General features: G+C 37.2%; 1 protein-coding gene across 2 annotated transcripts in view; it reads right to left on the reverse strand.

Moving 5' to 3' along the window:
* LOC121728294 (NADPH oxidase 5) overlaps positions 1 to 22,855 on the reverse strand; it is a 42,422-nt gene that overhangs the window by 12,059 nt on the left and 7,508 nt on the right. Inside the window, exons 1-8 of one of the 2 annotated variants that reach the window (XM_042116443.1) lie at positions 3,944 to 4,079; positions 3,376 to 3,470; positions 3,081 to 3,192; positions 2,641 to 2,738; positions 2,253 to 2,373; positions 1,382 to 1,532; positions 890 to 1,100; positions 323 to 549 (exon numbers count right to left, since the gene is read on the reverse strand). In XM_042116443.1, coding sequence (XP_041972377.1) covers positions 323 to 549; positions 890 to 1,100; positions 1,382 to 1,532; positions 2,253 to 2,373; positions 2,641 to 2,738; positions 3,081 to 3,192; positions 3,376 to 3,470; positions 3,944 to 3,997 — 1,069 coding nt within the window. In that variant the 5' untranslated portion in view covers positions 3,998 to 4,079. Of the gene's footprint in view, positions 1 to 322; positions 550 to 889; positions 1,101 to 1,381; positions 1,533 to 2,252; positions 2,374 to 2,640; positions 2,739 to 3,080; positions 3,193 to 3,375; positions 3,471 to 3,943; positions 4,080 to 22,855 lie in introns of those variants that run through there. The other variant, XM_042116442.1, reaches the window with a different exon arrangement.

Here is a 22,855-nt window from a genome sequence, read left to right on the forward strand (position 1 = left end):
TTTTGGAGAAGGAATCAGGGGACAACGAATCGTTGATTTTCTGCAGTTGTCTCTATCGCGTTCTGCGGTATAGGCTTGAGGTAAGGGAGACAGCTATAGATATTATACGTACTTTTTTTCATTTCTCTAGCCCCTGGTGTATCCTCTTAAGCCAGAATCTAAACAAATTACATGAGCTATTTTTGATCAAAATCCATAAAACTGATTTTGCGTGAGCCGTGATCAAATAACGAATTGGCTTTTAAACTTTCCCCTTTTTAATATAATTAACATTCTTAAAATATATCACGACCACTTCGGCGCAGTCGCTTATAGAACTTACCACACGCTCTTGCAAAGATGACAAAAACATTGGAATTCCAGTACTCCACTATCCTCGCCACGAATAGACCGAAGTTGATGATGAAGAAGACAAATAAGTAGCTGACGAAGACGTAGTTGTTCCTGAAGTAAGGTAACGACAGTTGGTATGGCTTCATTTTGGCTAGCCTCTGGGGGAAGGATTTTGGCTTCGGTTTTGGCGGAGGTGGAACTAGCCAGCGATCTATACTGAAACAGAAATTAGGAAGTATTAAAATTGGTAAATTATACAAAATAAAATTCAGATAATCTTTTGTCCTTTCATGCCTATATCATAAACGAATACAAAAGTATTAAAAGCGCGGTTTGTGTTATCTCTGCTAATATAGTATTTGTGTCTGTCGCTGACCTCGTCGCTCTTTATCCCCTAAACAAATTTTAATTAAACTTGAAACGGAGATACTATAATGCCACCTGGAAAAGGATAGCTTTTAATAATTTTATCACTTCCTTCGTTCCTCTGAGATGTACGAATTTTCTGAGCAACTCAACTCCGTTGCAACATCTAGTTGTATATAAACCTACTAACGTTATCGAAAGGTTTTCAAGCAGTCCCTCGTGTTTGTTCAGTTGGTCCCTCAGCCCCTCGTACGTAATAGCACCCCGACCCTCAACGTCCGCGTCTTCGAACATCGCACCAGTGAGGTCCATGAGCTGGTCATCACTGAACTGCATGCCGTTCTCCTCCATGCACGCCCGCATCACGTGCTGTAGCTCTCGATGCTGGATTAACCCATCGCCTGTTTGAATAAAGTTAATATTCGATTTTCAAATAAATTCCAAATTCAAAATAAAATAGGAAAACAGCAAAGCTTTTATCGAGAGAAAATTTATAATTCCAAAGTTTTAGCAGCCATTAAATTAAAATAAGAAGCGACAAATATAAAGAAGAGAATAACAATATTACAAAGTAAAGATGCTTTAGGTAGCATTAAGATGAGACAAGTTAAAATTGAAAAACAAGAATAAGATAACTTTTTAAAAGTAAACAAGATGCAATAAAACAATAATTTTACAATACCATCTAAGTCATAAACTTTGAACAGGAACCGTATTTTGTCTTCAGGAGTCTGTCTTCCGAAGCGATGGACTGCCGCTATGAACTCCTGATGCGAGATTGTACCAGAGTTGTCTTCGTCGAAGATTTGAAATACTCTCTCCGTGAAAAATGGCTGAAATAAACATACCGTTGTAAGCCTAATTTTCATTATTTAAAGAGAAAATACTTTTTGTCCAATAAGATAAGTTTTTGCGTCCTCTACAATTTGGTCCATGATAGACCAATTCAAGTGATTATGGACGTGTCGAAAGGCATTTAATTAGTTTGTAATGGGCATTGTCCAAAAAAAATCACATGTACTTTTTACATTTTTTTTCGTTAAAATAGGGTATTTAAAGAATATGAATTAAATAATTTTGAAATTCATTGGCTAGTTTTTTCTCAATAAATTTTTAAAGTTTCGCTCTGACGTCATCATCGGCGGCCAATTGACCTCTGCACTATGTTTTAAATTTCCTTTCAATCTTATTTATAATGGCTGGTTCGTCAAATGCAAGTTCTCATTTATACTGATACGAGAAGCTTACCAAAAGTTCGAAACGTAATGTTGGTCGAATTTATTGCTAATTTAACGCCATTGAAGGTCAAACTAAGGTTAAACATATTTGTTCAAAAATATAAGTAACTAATAGGTATTTTTTTCGTTTATATACAGAAAAACGATCACTGACCTTATTCCTCGAAATGTTTTTGTAATGAGCAAAATTAAAAAAAAAATGGATAATCCCCATTGGGGGAATAAGAATATGTATGATACAGATAGGTTCATAATCATGGTGGTAATCATGATAATTCATCGTGGCCCAACCTGAAGACTGGCTTTAAACCTTACATTTTTAGAAACGACAATTTTCTGAAACTGCTCTCTTGTTATTTCCTTCTGGTCACCAACTGTCTGTTGAAACAGCTGCTCTAGTCTGTCTACACTCGGTTTGTCTATTCCCACTCGCGGTCTGAAAACATAAAGTGCGTTATAGTAAGTTCAACTGGATTTAATAAATTGAGTAATACAAAATAAATGAGAAAGATAAATGTTTTTAAAGAGAGTGTTTCGAGTAAATCAATATTATAGGCCGTGAACAACTTAAAGATCACTTAGCGAAACTGGAGGGGACGAAAGGCGCACGTGACCAATATCAGCTAACAATAACATGACATCTAATCTCGATGTTGCGCTTTTACAATTTTGTCGAGAGATCTCAAAGTTGTGCGAGACCTACCTGCAACTGGAAATCGCTGATATGAACTCCATGATATCGTCAGCTGTGACAGAGCCGTCACCTCCTGTGTCCACCACTCGTAGCAACTTATTCGTAACCTGAAAACATGATGATTGCTGGAAGGTATATTTTTACCCTAAGTCGATGGTAAACAAAATATTTTTAAGAAGTACTTAGTTTTTTTAATTAGTCTATTAACGTGAATAACGTGATAGAACGTGACACACAGAAATTCATGAAATCTTGAAGGATATGTACCCTTAATGGCCGCTAGGGGAACACTTAGCGTTAGGAGACCGTTGCATTGGTGAAAACAGGCATTAAAGTTTTTTACAAAGTACGTAGTCCTAGACAAACTTGGAATTTTAAGAGATCAAATCGTAAGTGTACAAAGCGGGAGGGCAGACAAGACAGACCTCCAAAATTAAAACTTTTCATACCACTTTGTTCTTTAGTATCAGTTGAAAACTTTCAACTGTGATAACATTCTCTCCGCAGACCACATAGGCCACGCTTTCAATTTGCTCCACGAAGTCTTGTTGCTTCTCATCTCTGAAAAAGTATATTACCGTGAGTAAACAGCACTGAATAATATATTTTCATAAAATTAAAATAAAATTTGCATAAAAACAAATAGCCTGCTGTATTTCATACGAACTAGGTATTTGTTTCTTTAGTCAAAAGGATGCTATAAATTCTATCCTTGAGTATGATAACAAGTACTAAATAACTTACGTTAACCTCTCCTTTAGGAACTCAATCCAGTCCTCCTGCACCAGAAAATCTTGTCTTTCCACGTCAAATAAACGAAATATCCTCTCGAGAAGATCCTGAAACGAACAAATAGGTAGGTAAATAACAATGACCTACCACAACAACTTTTCTAATGTTTCTGTAACCAAACAAATATAGCAGTATCAGTAAAGACATAATTAGTTGATCAATTAATTTACCATTAGCTGGTTCTTAACTGCAATTCTTGTCGAGGAAGATAAGCAATAAAAAAGTATCAACAAAGTTGGCACTAGACCAGGCATGAGTTGAATCGCTTACTGGCCAGTTTATGTTATTCCAGTGATCCAATACAGCGCTGAGTTGCTACTCAAATAGTGTAAACGGGCGCTGGAACGCATAGATGTAATAATACGATTACGTATACGAATCAAACTTCAATCACATTAAAAATTAATATGTTTTGAGGTGTCCTAGTTCAAGCCCAAACTTTTTAAGGACCTGTCGAGCAGCACTTGTCGATATCATACATAATATTAGGAGTAATTCAATGCTAACAGTAAATTTTTACCTGTGTAATACCTAAATTATTGTGTACTTTAAATATTCTAATTTCTACTTTCATCAAACATAATTAAACCTTAAACTGATATTAATTAGTTTTATAAGAAATCCATCAAATTTCACATCACATTGACACAAACTTCTCTTCAAGTGACACTTATTATTGTATTCAACTACCCTCATCAGAAATGTATTGTGCAAAGCTGCAGTACAGATTATTATTATACAATAGAAAAAGTAAACGACACCCATGTAGATGACTACATGGGTGTCGTTTACTTTTAAACTCAAGTTTTTTTTAATGTTGACTAGACATGAGTCTAGTCAACATTAAAAAAAAATGGAGTTTTTAACGCTCAGGAACGGCTACGACGTAATATTTTGAGAAAGGCTTCTTAAAATTGGCCCAAATTAACCACCCCAAACGTGATTTTCAAGCGACCTTTTTTGTTTATCGTACTACTTACATCTTTGAACTCAGCAGTACTTGGGAACAAGTAGTTCTTTTTAGCAACATTCTTACGTTAAAACCACCTTTTATAATTCAGTACTTTGTTTGCTAGCCATATTAGGGAAATAAATAAGTATGGCGACCAAAACCATCATTAGTGAGCCTAACAAGGCGTCCTGTGGAGCAGCCTTTAGGTATTTGCCGGTTATTCCCATATAAGGCATGGCCCAGCATACTTCTCAGTCGGTTCCCTATAAACTTTTTAAGATTTATGGCCAAGGAGACTGGATTTACCAGCACAGTGAATGCGATTTTAGGTTATGATAGGTGTCAGGTAAGCCGTAAGACCGATTTTAATGCAGTAACATAATTAAGCTGCTCAAAGGTATTTTACGGAACAAAAAAAGTCACTAATCTGTGTTCAGACAATGGTCCATTCATGCAACATAAGCTGACAAGCTGAAAAACCCCTTAAGATGCTATGTGTCAGAATAATAAAATTCTTAAGCTATTTTGAGGCCGACATTGATTTTCCGTTAAAGAGTTGTGGCTTAGAAACTGTTAGGTAATAATGACACTTATCGCTTGAAATTTAATCAAAATTTAATCATAAATCGTCATTAAATTTCATAATAATAGCTTGCTAATTGTCGGTACCTATTAATTAAATATTCGACTGAAAACCAAGTCAAGAACACAATTATAGCAAAGAAATACGGCATCTATACTTCTTCGTTGACTTGAGTAACCAACCTTCTCAAACTAATGGGCATTAAATCTAAATTAGTATACGTTGTGTTGAAGGAATCAATCATGTCTGCAGTAGCTGACACAGGCTGACGGCAACCATTAGGCTGATCGCTCGATAGCTGCACTAGTTATAACGATGCTTTCGAAATCAACACAATGTGAGCTTTGAATGTTTTTCATATTGCTAGTGATGTAGTGTGTCGATGTTTTAGACTAAAATATTTCTACTTATAATTATTGTTTAAATAGAGTCTAAGGAAGCATTTGAGCCATTTACGTTCAGGCTTTATTTACGGCGGTTCCCAATATTTGATCTATCTCTGGTTTGGCCCTACTAGAGATAGGAATAGCTCACATTAGACATTAGAGACATATATTTTAAATTATTATGTCAATTGTGAGCTATTCCTATCTCTAGTAGGGCAAAGCCAGAGATAGATCAAATATTGGGAACGGCCGTTAAACTGTTCATTGCAACTTTTTTGACGACCTCTACGGCTCAGTTGGTGGCGCGTCGGTAGCGCAAGTCGACGGTCGCGGGTTCGAATCCCGCCGACGGAACAAAATGTTTTCAATGTTCCTGGGTCTTGGATGTGTATTAAATATAATAAAATCTTAAATATATATGTATAATATAAAATATATTTCCGTTGTCTGGTACCCGTAACACAAGTCCTTCAGGTTATTAACACGGGGCCAGACTGAAGTGGTGTCCATAGATATAAAAAAAAACTTGCAATCAAAGATAAAAGATACGAAAACTTAAAACAAATTTCAATAAATACTTCTAAGTTGAATTTAACTTATCATTATAGTGATGTGAAAAATTATTAATTGCATTTAATATAGATGTATGTATACTAAGGTGCTATTAAATAATAATTTGTCGATAAATTCAAATCCTCTTAGAAATGTACGTCCTAAGTCCTTACCCCCTACTTTCTCTCTGAGCGTTGAAGCTTGAAGGTGAGAAGAACAATTTGTCACGTCAGTATGGTAATGCGGCGCTTGATGTAGTTGACGTATGAGTCACGGTGATCTCGTTATAATTACACCTGACACCGAAATCTCAAGGCCAAATAGGCCAAAAGTGATTGCACCAATTCAATACATTACATTTGCAGTGGGGCTAAAATGGTCGCTTTGAAGAATCATAACGTGATTCATTTTTCTAAAATCGCAAAATGCAACTCTGCTTGCAATTCATTTCTGTATTTTTGTACTGATTTGACATTTGTCAGTTTGATAGTTTTGACAATTCATTTGCTGAATTGATTGAGAGGAATTGCTAAATGTGACCATTGTAGCCCCGCTGTACAGTAAATATATTTGCATGCTAAAGCAACACGTGTGGTCGAATCTTTAGATTTTAGGAACATTTGAAATAAAATAACATGAAATAAAATAATTCGTCTGTCGTTATATCTGTCACCTCTTTACGCTCAAACCGCTAAGTTAATTATCTACTTAGTTAGGGGATGAAAATGATGGTGCTTTAAGGTCATATCAGAGCCAAAATAGAACAGAATATTTAACACAAATTATTTATATACAACCTTCCAAGAATTTTCAAAACTATTACAACATCTGATGATATAGCTGACTTATACTCACAGCACTTTATATTTGCACAGTCAGTCAAATTGTCAGCAAGTTGTAGCCTCGTATGAGAAGTATCAAGTCATTAATCGTAGTAGTAACTAGTAGGTCACCCCGCCTTCGTTGCTCAACAGACAGGCTGTTGTCTGCGATAATTGTATAATATACATTTGTTAAAAGCCAATTAAGAGTATGCAATTTATGATTTTGATTCAATCTTTGTGTATGATTAAATATTATGTAGTATCGGACTTAAGTAGCGCAATGCCCACCTACGTAGTAACGTGTATCGAAATAACCTGATTACAAGCGATACAGTTCTACCGCTTTTGCGGTCATGGTCACACAAAATCGGCCGACCTGTCTGGCTGTACCATAATGGAATGTTGACCAAAAATCATGTCCCAAAAGTGGATGGAGGATGGAAGACAATATTGGTTTCAGCTGTATCAATGTGAACATGCCCGGGTAGCTTCAAGCAGCTGAATATGTACAAGCAATAAACATGCTTCATTCCAGTGGAGCATACAGTACCTAATACGCTTCAACTCCCATACGGCCCAAGTGAGCCGCGAGAACAATAGATTTCCAAGAATCTGCGATCGAAGGAGTAATCTATATTAGTATCCCACCTATACCTTCTTCCAATTACTCCCAGACTTTACGTAGTTATTTTGGAAAAAAAATCACATATCTTTAAGAGAGTATAGCCTTCGAAGAAAAGGCTACTTCTCAGAACAAAATGAACGGTTTCGCGTGATTTTGCGAAATCTCTAGCATCTAGCCTCTATACGCTAACGTGTGGGCGTATACAAAAATATTGCAATAAGTTATATCAATGTAATATCAGTCTGTACCACCTATAGCAGTGCGGCCTCAACTGTCATTACACGGTGACCAATAGTCGGCCATTATCGACACAAGGCTGCTGGAATATGCATTCATAGCTGGTACGATTTATGGGATCACCGACGTTAGGACTAAACCACAAACAGCCTATCGATAACTCGGTTCGGACCGCACCACGAAAATGGTTCCGAACATTTCCGGTGTAGCATACATGCGATCGATGATCTTATTCCGATCCACCGGATATTATTATATAATAATATAATATTTTTGTAGGAGCTGCTTACTCGACTACCCCCTTTTTGTGCTATGATAGAATATGATTGTTGAATTAAAAGTCCTTGATATAAAATGATAATATATTGATTGAATGCTAATACTAGTAAATGAGTGCGCGATTGATGACGGCTAGTAGCGAACTGCCCGAGAGTATGCACTTGCCGGGACTACGGGAAAATTATGTAGGATCAGCAATGTACGTGCTAGCTCGTACATGCTCCCGGGCCACAAGATGATGATGGTGATACAAGGTGATAGTAAATAGGTCCTTAAACTAACTTAATGCTAATACATTATTTGTCGTCGATTGACACAAAAGAGTGAAGTACGGGTGAAGTGCCCCGACTTTGCCTGCTAGGGCCACACACTTTGTTATCACTAATAGTTTGCACTTTCTGAAGACACTGATCACTTTTTGATTGCTGAGGCATCACTATAATATTTCCGCGAGAAGTCATCTCTATTCCTTCAGCCTTCCTTTGCATTGGAGGTGCTGCTCTTACAACAAACGCTTTGCATTTCCATAGTAACAATGATCCAATAATCAATATTAACGCTGCAATGACATAAATAGCGGTATAATGATGAATGTCATGATACGAAAAGCTTTCCAGTGTTGGATCGTTCTGCTTTAAATCGTCTAGTTGCTTCTGTAAGGCATGTAACTGTTCTCTCTGTTCAGCTGACTCGTTATAATTAACTTCTGGTGATGATTCAGAGAACGACATGTTAAAAAGATGATTGATCGGAGCGATATCCCCGAAGGAAACCTGAGGGTTTACGTGTAACATACTTTGTGCGTCTTCTTTATGCGAGTGAACAGAAAAGTCCTTTGACTTAATCAAGCATCCTTGTTTGACGCTAAACAATCCTGACTGTGATAATTGTGCAGAGCTTATTTCATCGTCGCAAAGTATGTTTAAGGAGCAGTAGTCACAACAGAAATAGAAATATGTATTGATCCTGTGAGTGTCGATCCACATGTTATCACACCCATCGATGCTGTATAGACAACTTTTAGTCACTTTGTTTCTTCTGCATAAACTCTCGTTACCTTTAAGTTGATATTCCGCTTTACTGACGCGACATAACATATTTTCTGAATGTTGATTGAAACAAAGGAGCAACTCCGTTTCTGTCATGGTAATGAAAGTGTCCTTCTTCAAATTAATTGCTAAATATTTCCCAATGGGAGTGATGCTTTTCATCGCGTTATTTGCTTTACGGGGGATAGGATACAATTCGTACAACTCGTACGAGTCGCTGGCTATCAACGGGATAGTTATTTCAAATAACATATAATTAATGCTTATACGCGTTCTAACTTTAAGCAAGTGATATAATTGAGTTAAATCGGTATAAAAAGGAATAGCTAGATCTTTAGATAGTAAGGATGATATTTTCTGTAATTCTAATTTAAGCTGATCCGGTGTTAATATGTGAATATTAAATTTTCCATCGTACACATTAGTGATTGTATCCAGTAAATTGTTTTGTATGTAAGTTAAATGATGTATCAAGTTACTAGTCGTTATAGATGATAGGATAAAATCAGTTATATAGGACACATTTTGTATATTATCTTTTAAAACGCTTACAAAGCTATCGATGGCACCTATTTTCTTAAAAATAGACTTGTGTTGATTTTCCATTACAGACTCACTTCTTTTGATATAATTAAATTCTGCCTCCACTAAAGAGGTCTGATTCTTCCATAAGGAAGCTAAATGATTTTGATTCTGATGTATTATATTTATATCATGCTCGTATTTATCCGCAAAATTTTGATCTAAAATGCCAAATAAACTGTTCGCGATGTATCCTACGCCGTTAATAAGTCCCCGTCGTTGTCTGGTGCGCGCTACAAAATGTTGATTAATTAATAAGCTATTATAGTACTGCAGCTCATTAAAGGAGTGATTTAATTGTAACAAGATACTGGCGCAATATGATACAGAGCTTATCTCCGCGCACGCTTTCTCGAGATAAACAATATGCTTTTTGCACGCCGCGATGCCTTCCCAGAACGGCTTCATATCGTAGTAGACGACCAGGCGCCAATCGTCTCTAATTACATGCATGTTACTTATTTTATCAAAGTAGAGACCTTTAGTGTTTAAAGGAGTATCATTAAAAAATGAGCCTTGGGAAGAAGCAATAAGGGTCATAAAAAATAACAAAACAGCTGATATGATAGTAGGCAAATTATAGCGTTTTCTGGTGCTCCTTTTTGGTCTCTCCTCTATTTTTTGAGCTCGTTGCTCTGATGGATTGATAGAATTCGATTGATCACTTTGAGATTCTCCAACAGGTAGAATTGATAATTTTATTACAGGACGTTTCATGTAACCGTTCTTTGTTTTTAAGGTAACGACTCGAACGTACCCGTCGCTACCTGGGTGCAGTTCCACGACTCTACCTAACGCCCATTTGCCTGCTGGCAGGTTGTTGTCGTGGATGATAACCACATCATCAATTTTAATATTTTGCAAGGACTGCTGCCATTTACTGCGCGCTGATAAATTAACTAAATATTCGTGCTGCCACCTTTTCCACACGTCGTGAAAAATCTTTTGTGTAAAGTACCACCGAGTTCTTAAATCCTGTTCAGTTTCGTAAATTGTTAAGATCGGACCGGATGAAAGAAAATGAGACGGAGTTAAATAATTTAGGTCATCCGGGTCCTCGGTCATGGGACACAGAGGCCGGGAGTTGAGACACGCCTCCAGCTGGGTACAGAGAGTATAGTACTCCTCGTACGTCAACCTTTGGTCACCTATCACTCGTTTTAGGTGGTGCTTAAAGCTCTTGACCGCCGCTTCGCAGAGACCGCTGGCCTGTGGCCATGATGGGGCATTGAAATGCCAGCTTATACCCATTTCGGCAATTTCACTATAAAATGTATCATTAAATATTTTCTGCAACTCCGCGTATTCCTGCTGAAGTACCTTGCTGGCACCTAAGAAATTTGTACCGTTATCGCTAAAAATTTTGCTAGGTGTCCCTCTGCGAGCGGACATTCGGCGTAAAGCGGCTAAAAATGTCGAGGTGGTAAGGTCTGATACGACCTCGAGATGTACGGCCTTAGTTGCCATACATACAAAAACTGCAACGTAACCTTTACTGCTTTTAATTCCACGGCCTTTGCTACTCTTTATCATGATATGTCCGGTGTAATCCACCCCTACCGATTGAAAAGGTCTACAAGGGTTAACTCTAGCTGCGGGCAAGTCACCCATTAATTGCTGATGCTTGCTAGGGCTGTGTCTCCTACACGTGATACATAGCCTAAGGCGTTTTTTGGTAGCCCTATTGCCACCTATGACCCAATACTTCTTACGTATGAATGCGGACGTAAGACGAGGTCCACCGTGAAAGGTGCGCTCGTGGGCCTGGTCAATTATTAGATCTGCTAAGCGACTCTGATTGTGTATTATAATAGGATTTTTCATTTCGGGGTCTAAATTGGCATGTTTCAGCCGACCGCCTACTCTCAAAAGATTATTTTCATCTAAGAAAGGATTAAGACTTATAATTGTGCTACTAGATGAAATTTTCTTGTCATGCTTTAAATTATCAATTTCTTTGTTAAAACTTAAATATTGTATATTTCTTATGATAATGTTTTTTGCTTTGCTTAGCTCTGATAATGATAGGTGCTTTGCTTTTGTTTGTTGTTTTTTGCTTGATGTAAATCTTAACATATATGCTACTATTCTAACAACCTTAGCTAGAGAACTATGTTTTATAAGTAATTGTAATATGATACAATTGTCACGATATTCCTGTGTGACCAAGTTTACTAATGCGGAAACTTTAAGCTCTTGATCGGTAAAATATGTTTGATCTGTATGATCATGTTTAAAATTAGGAAGCCAGTTTGGACCCCGCCACCAGACAGGGTGGTCAATTAACTGAGACACATTCAGGCCACGACTTGCTGAGTCGGCTGGATTTTCTTCGGACTTAACATATCGCCAACATTCCGGTGGCATGATTGATGTGATTTCGTGAACTCTATTAGCCACGAAAACATTCCAACGAGTAGGGTTTCCATTTAACCAGCCTAAAACTATCATGGAGTCGACCCAACCGTATGTTTTTATGTCGTAACTGCTAAGACAATTTTTAACCTTATTTATTAATTTTGATAGTAAAAGTGCCCCGCACAACTCTAATCGAGGTAATGATACTGTTTTGCTACTCGGCACGAGCCTCGTCTTGCCTACTAATAATGCTATACGGGACCCTTCGGCCCGGTTGATACGACAATATACTACACCTGCGTACGCCTTTGTTGACGCATCACAGAAACCGTGTAACTCGATGCATTCGTTTTCTGTTGTACCTATCCACCGCGGTATATTTATTTTATTTATGTTACATAAATCGACCTTGATTTTAACCCACTCCGCATAAATATCGGCAGGTAGCTCGTCATCCCATTTGAGGCCTGCTAGCCATGTTTTTTGGAAAATGATTTTTAGTTTTGTCGATACGGGTGAGAGCCATCCTAGAGGGTCAAATAATTTGGAAACTTCTGAAAGTAATAACCGTTTTGTTGTTTTTCTAGAAATGTTAGAGTCGATCTTTGATTGAAAAGAAAAATTATCATGATTTGGGTTCCAACCTAACCCTAAAATTTTGCTCTGCTCTTGCTTAAAAAAGAAACCAGGAGTGGTTTCTGTATCGACATCTACTAATAATTCGGGTACATTTGACTTCCATTTGCGAAGGTGGAATCCTCCCGATTGTAACAATTTGATAAGGTCCAGCTGCAGCTTCCTCGCTACTGATAAATTATGATGACCGTGCACTAAATCGTCCATATAAAAGGAATCCATAAGAACAGACAGAGTCGCGCTGTTTAAGTAGTTTGATTTTTCGTCTGACGCTAGCCTTTTTAACGTCATCATCGCGAGGAACGGTGCGGCCTTGGTACCGTACGTCACCGTTTGTAACTGATACTCTTTGATAGGTTCGTGTGGAGCGTCTCTCCACACGATTTTTTGATACTTTTGATCATCATCATGGACCCGTATCATTCTAAACATTTTCTCGATGTCAGCAGTAAATCCGAATTGAAATTGTCTCCATTTAATGATAAGAGACTGGAGATCCTGCTGTAGATTGGGCCCGGACAGCATTAAATCATTAATACTTAAGCCCGAAGTAGTTTTACACGATGCATTGAAAACTACCCTAAAGCGTGTGCTCGTAGAGTCATCACGCTGAATACCGTGATGAGTGTTAAAATATGATGAAATAGAATTATCTGTTGACGGTACCATATGACCTAATTCTCGATATTCCTCCATAAATTTTTTATATTCCTGATGCATGTTACAGTTTTTCTTAAATTTTTTCTCCAAAGATAAAAACTGAGCCACGGCTTTGGGTTTTGACAACCCTAGCTTGTTTTCAAAATCGTCCTCGAAGGGCAACCTAACGACATAACGACCGTCTTTTTGGCGCGTCGTATTCTCATTATAATAATCTAAACATTTTTGATCGCTAACTGATAACTTTGAAGTTTCGGAAATATCTTCAATTTCCCAAAACTTTTCTATTTGACTTAAATCGGTTAAAACTACATTGCATTGAATAGTTTTTACGTTCCCTGTGAGAATCCAACCTAATGATGTGTTTTGGGCAATAGGCGTAAGATTATCTACCTTAAGCATACCGTCTAATAAAATAAGAGCGTATATGTCGGCTCCTAGCAACAGATCCACTGGGCGGCTTACGTTAAATTTAGGATCGGCTAACGAAATGTTCTGTAAAAATGGCCATGTTGGCTTATCGAATGAAAAACTAGGTAAATTTTTAACCAGACTCCGCATAATCAGCACGTCCGTTTCAAATTTAAAATCGTTATTTATTGCTGCACAATTAAGAGAAATAACACCCTTACAGCTGCTTTCCTTGGCTCCGACACCAGATACAACACCCTTGCATCTCTTTCGAGGCAAGTTCAGCAGTTGAGCTGCATGCTCAGTAATTAGAGATATTTGGGAACCTTGATCTATTAGAGCACGCAATTGAACGTATGTACCGTCTAATTTTTGCACGTTGATGATGGCTGTGGCCAAAAGGATTTCTGGAATCCCACACTGTAAAGATACGTGAGAGTTGTGAGAGTTTACTTGCGCTGGCTCGTATTTCGAAACCGTCGGTTGCGCTTGCGCATAAGCTTCGTGCAAAAGAGTGTTATGCTTTTCATTGCATTGTCTGCAACGTTTAGTAGAAAAGCAAGCCTTATTGTTATGAGAATAAAGGCAGTTTTGACATATGTCATGCTGTTTGACGATTTTGCGCTTTAGGTAATGTGGCATATCGATAAAGCGCTGGCAACTAAAAAGAGCGTGATCGCTCGTGTTACATACTGGACATTTATACAATTTCACCGTTGAAGCACTTTTATCCTGGGAAAAAGATTGCGATACCTTGTTTTGCGTTGGGAAAGATTGTTTTATGTTGAAGTTTTTGTGCATGTTATATTTAGAATTATGTACAAATGTATTCTTGTTAGTAGGTGTCACAAAACGATTAAACGATTTTGATGGACTATTATCATATTTACGTTTAGAGGACTCTAAAGTAGTAAACTTACTCTCTAAAAATTTTAAAAAATCTTCAAGTTTTGGTAATTCACGCGGATTTTTTACCGACGTCAAATATTCGCTATGCAACTCTGAATCTAATTTTTGCGACAAAAGATATACTAATAAAGGATCCCAGGATGCGATATCAATTTCTATGTTTTTGATAGCGTTTAAAGTTTCTAAAGCGGTATCGTGAATACGTTTAACATGATTTATTGATAAATGATGAGCTACTGGCATATTAAGTAAAATATCGACGTGAGAATTAAAAATCATTCTTTTGTTATTGTACCTTTGATTTAAAATATTCCAACACGTAGTGTAATTATCTGAGGAAATATTAAGATGCTGGATGAGGCTCGCTGCCTCCCCCCTAACTTTAGTTTTTAAGAACTGCATTTTTTGCGCACTAGACAATGACGGGTTACTATGTATCGTCTCTGTAAATAAATCTTTAAAAGAAGTCCACTGATTATAAGTGCCATTGAAAACTGGTATTTCTATTTGAGGGGTAACCTGCTCCCTATGAGAAGTTGACCATAACTTCCGGTTGATAGCCTTGACTACGTCATTGTACTCTGTTTCTGTCTGATAATATGTTTGCTCATATTCCGAATTCCTACCCCCTAGCTCACCGTCTAACTCCCAGTGTAGAGTGTCTATTGCTGTCCAGCGAGACTGAATATTCCGGAGTAAATGATCAAATTCCCATTTTTCGGAGATTAAATCAAGAACGATGTTTGCTATAGTGTGTCGAAAAGCCTTAAAATTACTGTTCTGACGTCTTAATAATTCGTCTGTTTTGCTGTTGGTACCGTGAGACTGAGTGCCGGGCAAGGGTGATGGCTGGCGGGACGCTGCTGCGTCTGCCAGAGGTGTCGCAGGCCTAATTAGCGGGGTGGACGGGCCAGCCCTCGCCGGAGCCAGCGGCTGATAATTTGCTATGGCAGATCGAATCTGCTGAAATCTCTCTTTTGCCGTCTCGAATTGATTGTTCTTAAAATAAGTAAACGACTGGGCATACTCATACGTACTCAATTTTTTATGGTTAATTTCGATTTCTGCCCAGTATTGATCTAAGGCGTCTAATTTCGCCTGAATGTAGTCCGGCGTCTTTCGGTCGGCGCCATCCTTCTTGAAATTAGTGTATGATTGCTCTACACGCGTCACCAGCTGCTGCTGGTTCGCCAATAGTTCCTCCACACTCGACATGGTTTGAATCGAGAAATGTGGTGTAAAATTAGAAAGATCTTACTTGAAATGCTTGATTACTGCTAGATGCTACGCTGCTGTGCTGCTGTGCTGACTGCTGTTGCTGGCTGCTGATGTTCACTGATGATAGGCACTGATAGTTCTGATAGTCACTGATAAAAGTCCTCACACGCGTATGATCCTGCTTTTGACCAAAACGCGGAAGGTCACAAAGCTCGAAGGACCAAAAAAGGGATGTAGGAGCTGCTTACTCGACTACCCCCTTTTTGTGCTATGATAGAATATGATTGTTGAATTAAAAGTCCTTGATATAAAATGATAATATATTGATTGAATGCTAATACTAGTAAATGAGTGCGCGATTGATGACGGCTAGTAGCGAACTGCCCGAGAGTATGCACTTGCCGGGACTACGGGAAAATTATGTAGGATCAGCAATGTACGTGCTAGCTCGTACAATTTTATTACCGCTATTAATATTATCCGCTTCACCAAATCAAGTTCGATCGTCTGTTTTAAAGCTCACAACACACGGCTTTATGCCACAGATATACAGGATATACTTAACAAAAATAAGAAATAATAATTTAGGGTATGTATGGGTATCCTGTATAGAGTTCGCTGTAAAACTAGCAGCGCTGAATGAGTAACTTTTTTTTCACCTTTGTATGTAAAATGACGTGGGGGCGTTTGCCTATAAAAATCGCAAAAAAATGTGTCCTCTCAGCGCTGCTACATTGACAGTGAACTCTTGTAGAACTCTTCATAATGCTGCATTGACAGTGAACTCTTCATGATGCTGCATTGACAGTGAACTCTTCATAATGCTGCATTGACAGTGAACTCTTCATAATGCTGCATTGACAGTGAACTCTTCATAATGCTGCATTGACAGTGAACTCTTTATAATGCTGCATTGACAGTGAACTCTTTATAATACACACCCTAAAGAATTATCACTTAGTTTTGTTACACTTCGTATATTAACACTAAAACGGATCGTACTCGTATCGCCTCGAGCGATGTTCAGCATTACATACGAGCAGCATACAAGACTATATATACAACTGACAATCTGACTGATATAAATATATCAGTCAGATTGTCAGTTGAATATAATTAATATATTCAAGAGGACTGGTAATCTCGCCTATGTAACATCTTCATGTGCAGACTAATGTGTGCGATATGCAGGTCGTCGATCAATATCTCGCTAACGGCTAACGAGCACCGCGCCGGTTTCCATAAAAAGTATATAGTTAAATCTATCAATCACTCCACACTTGGCCTGGGTGTAATAACAGACACTACACACTTGGGTCCGTTTCAGTATTATGTGGATGCGGATGTGGATTTTATGAGGCTTTCTTAGTCAAGATGATTTTGTAAAAAAAATACTTAATCAGAAGAATCCCAAGAAATCTTTAGCATGTTCCTTGGGGGGCTTCCATGAGATCATATCAAAGGGTTTTTGTGGTCGATTACAACAATTTACTGTTGATGCAGGTGACAGGAGTTACAGTGGTGGAAATGTGTAGTGGGCCATTTGCCCGTTAAAAAAGATGCTTTCGTTACTTTTATTGCTGAATTTGGAAAATGTATTTGACTTAAGGCATCGCAAATCACATTTTGACAGAAATAATGCTAAGTCTCATACATTTAGGAATTCTAACACTCATCTTGAAGTTAAAGAAATCTTTTACGTAAAAATGAAAACTGTGAAATACGCGAGTAGTCTTTCGTCCCATAAACGTTCGTTTCGGTGGGACGAATGGCTAGTAGCTAATTTTTTATTTTTGTCATCCAAGGTGTCCAAGGTCCATGTCATTCGCCCCACTTTTATATTCAATTTTTTTTTTTCTGACAAAAAATATTATAATAATAATCATTCATAACAATTTTGTTTAGTAAGGACTTCTTTAGCGGCGTTGTGCACTTCTTTGATAAGCCACCGAATAATGTTTGCTAAAAAAATATAGCAAATGAAGACGTGAGTTGAAGAGCACGATAAGTAACATTTTGTAACATACGGATGTACTCACACTTCCCATATAATATATGAACAAACCTTGTAATTGATCTACTTCATCATAACATAATAATAATAATTATTATTATTATATCTATGGACGCTTCACACCACGTCAGTCTGGCCCCGTGCTAAGTACCTAAAGGACTTGTGTGACAGGTACCAGACAACGGAAATATATTTAATACTTTTATACTATACATATATTTAAGATTTTTATGATATCATACACATATTTAATAAACATCCAGACCCAGGAACATTGAAAACTTTTTTTGTTCCGTCGGCGGGATTCGAACCCGCGACCCCCGGCTTGAGCTACCAACGCGCTCACCACTGAGCCACAGAGGTCGTCAGATATACATATATAACATCCACAGTTTTTTTTATTTCAAATCATTTTTTCCGGCCCTAAAGACTCCATATTTTATGCAAAAAAAAAGGCATTTTTACTGTTACTTATCGTACTCTACCACTCACGTCTTTAATTATAATTTGCAAGACTCAACACTCAACAGTCAATAATTATAATTGCTATTAAATTGCTATGTTGTTCCCGTCAAATATGCTCTACAGTCTACACCATACATCTACAACCCGTTCTTTTGTGAATAACGAAAGTATTCATCTAGCAGATGATAACTACCTGTCGATGGCGTTTTATTTTTTAATCGTTCTGTCGCATCTGCCGTAACTTGTCCTATGTAAACTCGCTTTAAGATATACGAGTACAGTTCGAAAAAAAAACAAATACAAACAAGTTTAAAAATAAGTCGTCAAACGCCCTCGTTAGCTCGTTTTAATTAGTGAATAACTGTCATTTATGAAATAATATTGCGTACTTTTTGTAACGAACCAGCTATATCATAGACATAATATATTATGTCTATGAGCTATATCATGTACGTTTGGCTCAAATAAATTGTATTAATTAGTAAAGTAGGATTTAAAGTGGAGCAAAAAATATTATTGATTTAAAGCTGACTGCTGACGTCTAATGTCAACGTCGAGCTTGGGACAGTCTGGTCGAAATTCTTTTGGCGCGTGTTGTAAGTTACAACTAACGCCTAAACGAGAATTATTTTTGTAAAATGTAATTATTATAAAATAGAAGGCCGGGTTTTCCACACTTTAAAGCCTGTCACAGACTTAGCTATAATATATATTAATATACCGTACTATAATATATATTATAGTAGCTACCTGAAATATATATTATAGCTGAGTGTGCGGTCACGCGAAAATTAGTATAGAAAATATATAGTAATATGCCTAGCTATAAAAATATTAATATACATATATTATAGCTAAGTTTGTGACGGGATTTAATCCTGATAATGTTATCATTTTGCATGTGGCCAAACATTTTTCATCAACCTACACTAAACAAAGCTATATTCAAGAAGTTTTAATAATGAAAAGGAACCTTAATTTATATTTCTTCTACTTTTCTACAACGTTATAGGCTAAAGATTGTCGTGATGCCATATATCGAAAAGAAAGAAACCGCAACCGGACTCCCTACTATGTCCTTTTCAGTATAAAAAGATAAATGATCATTAGAATACCAGTGTTTCACAAACGGTGCGTATCATTGATATACATATAACATCTAGATAAATCAGCTCTCAGCAGATTTTTGTGTCACGAATATATTGCAGATTCGGCGCAAAGACAATATTTTTCTTGTTCTGTGGCAAAGATTTTTAATCTGCTTTATTTCTCGCAACATTCGAACACAAGAATTAGTCGTAACCACGGCGGACGTAATTGAACGTCGCGTCGTATTTTCACTTGATTATTTTTTTAATTTAAGCAAAATTTGTTGAGTGGTTCGGGAGTGAAGAAGTAACAGACAGACTAACTTACGCATTAAAAATATTAGTATAGATGTAAACAAATCGTAACGACTGCAGTAGGTATCGTATTTTCACTTCATTATTTTCTTAGTCCATAATATTATTCTCTAGTCCTCTTTGTATCAATGCCTTTTATCGGGGCAAATAAAAAAGACGGCATGTCGATGTGATTGTCTACGATAGTGTCGCCGACTGTCACTGTCACTGCTTGACAGTGACAACTGAGACACGTGTAATTAATAATAACCGGACGGGACCTGGTACCACTGGATTGGTGCAAACGAGCAACTAACTATCGCTACCACCAGCCAGACACTAACTAAGCCATTTAAATCTTTCTACTCAGCCACATTTCATATCTGTAAAATGTTATAAAATTGGGACACAAAAATGAAAATATAAATGACGGTCAAATCTTACATAGCGTTTTATTTGGGCTACCCAGCAATCACGTTATTGGTCGCTCGTTTGCGTTGATCTGTATGATATTAATTATTATGTAACCCTACTTAACCATCTTCTAAATACTTTATTTTCTGTCAAAATTTTGCAACTTGTTGACGAGTTATAAAAACCAAATTAATTCTTTTTACATTTACACATTGACTTTGCACAAAACAATGTGCGTCTATGATTCAAGGTCCTCTATGTTTTTAAATTGACGGTGGATACTAGATAATTACACGGGTATGGACATGATTTGCATATTTATGTCTTTATCCAATATCCTGTATGTTATGGGATAGCGATTCGACTTAGATATATTACATCCAATTACAGTCATTGCTACATACGTCATAAATTAGATTCGCAGTTTTGTAACGCTCGAGTTAGCTACACATATTAATTGGTACCTTCTTATCATACATCAATAAATAAATCATCTACATTTATCTTGTTTAGTAACACAGAATCGTCAGGTCCGATATGTCTGGATCTGAATCTAATCTAACTGCCGCACTCAGAGTGGAACATTAATTACCTAAATGTAATTAATTCAAAATTTTGACATAAGCCCCATACATTATCTGTCAAACTCTTCATTAAATTGAAGGTTAATCTTAATTAAATGTCTCTGAGTACGACGGTTAGGACTTTAAAAAAACAATTTAATCAACGGACAATTATTTTTATTATACCTATACCACAGAATACATAATATTAGTTTAACAACCTATACGTAAAATTAAAAGTTCCAAAAGTTCTGTAATATTATACTACGTGACATTTTAATGGTTATTTTCCCGCAGTAAGTGTCACCGCAGACTTACAATTGAAAGTTGGCCGACTATCGTACAAACCACAGAAATAGATCAAGATAGAAGCGCCATGTCGCTCCAATTTCTATGAACACGAGCGTATGGCGCTTCTATCTTGATCTATTTCTGTGGTTTGTACGATAGTCGGTCAACTTTAAATTGTAAGTCTGCGAGGACTCTAAAATCATTCTATCTTAGTAGTTCAATAGATTTGTGAAGTTTATTTTATTCAAATCCATACTTAATATTATAAATGCGAAAGTGTGTCTGTCTGTCTGTCTGACTGTTACCTCTTCACGCCTAAGCGGCTGAACCGATTGGGCTTAAATTTGGTACAGAGATACTTTGAGTCCCAGGAAAGGATATGTCCTTTCCTGGGACTCAAAGTATCTCTGTACCAAATTTAAGCCCAATAGGATACTTTTTATCCCGAAAAAATATACGGTTCCCACGCTATAAACTAATTTTAGCGCAACGGAGTTGAGGGCGTCATCTAGTCATGAATAAAATTCGGCCGGGTCATTGCCGCTCGCGCCTATCGACATAAAGTTGCCATACCGTAGTCCGTCATATAAAATATTTTTTATTTTCAAAATATAACTTACATGTTTCGATAGTACTACTATAGGTGAATCGTTCTGCTGCAGGAAAACAACCACTAAAAATGTCACGTTACATGCCCTTTTGTTTTAAGATTACATCTTTATCTTCAAAATCCTCTAATGTATATAATACTAGATGACGCCCGCAACTCCGTTGTGCCAAAACTCGTTTATCGCGCGGGAACCGTACATTTTTCCGCGACGAAAAGTATCCTATGTCCCTTCCCGGGACTCAAAGTATCTCCATGCCAAATTTCAGCAAAATAAGTTCAGCGGTTTGGGCGTGAAGAGGTAACAGACAGACAGACGGACAGACAGACAGACACACTTTCGCATTTATAATATTAAGTATGCATTATTTACAAAGTAGATTATCCAGAAACTTTGTTTCTGCCACTCGGTAGACACCGGATAGGGCAGCGGCAAGCAACAGGCGGACCGCGGTCCGTTTGCAGACCGCGAAAGGTTGAATCTCGGACCGCGAAATATTGTATTATAATTTATACCAAGTATCAATTAAAACATAGATAAGGTATACGTATACCTTTATTAATTAAAATAATATTTTTAAGCTACATAGGACAAGTGTGTTTTTTTCTGGACATCGTTAAAATATTCCCACAGTCTCCGGAACCCACCTAAAATTACTTATAAACTCCTGGGATAGGGTATTCATCACTAGCCTTGCGAAACAGGTCCTAGCTTAATATTTTGAAAGTTTCTTGTGTGGTTTCTTGTGGCCGCGTCGAAAGGTGTGAGCGTCTTATTATGGTTATTCTTGCATAAAGTTCTGTCATTACGTGTTTTTGTGCTCCCGTTATGGCAGACTTATGTGACGGCTCGCGCGTCAGATGCACCGGGCTTTGATGTAATTAGCACTTTACGGCCTCTGACCATATATTAAATGGTCTTTTTATACCGCGACATGGTCCGAACCGATTCATAAATGTTCAAGAATTTCGCACAGCGCATTTACCGAACGTAATTGAAATCATTATGGTAGCCAAGAAGTATAAACTATCATAAAAGAAAATAATAAATATAATAACAACATCACTGTGTTCACGTGTATAGGCACACGTAAACACCTATTCTACATTTCGTAGCTAAGAGACGATTTTGTATTTCTCTTAAGGTGAATTTATGTATAACCTCAAACGCTAATAGACTGTAGAGCAAAGAACACTCTCTGAATTTGACTTTAATTATTTAAAAATTTGACATTTGGTAAAGTTGCATTCAATAATTTTGAAATCCTATACATTTCTGTTTCTTAACTGTCGGTATTAACAAAATAACTTGACTATAGGCACAGAATATATTATATTAGTAGTACCAACAGAATTCCCACTTGTGAAACCCGTTTAAAGAAATAACGACTCATGCTACGATACTATAAAGTTCAAATTCCGACCGCGCAGTGCT

This window comes from Aricia agestis, chromosome 6 (genome assembly GCF_905147365.1).
Source record: "Aricia agestis chromosome 6, ilAriAges1.1, whole genome shotgun sequence".
In the NCBI taxonomy this organism is placed as follows: domain Eukaryota; kingdom Metazoa; phylum Arthropoda; class Insecta; order Lepidoptera; family Lycaenidae; genus Aricia; species Aricia agestis.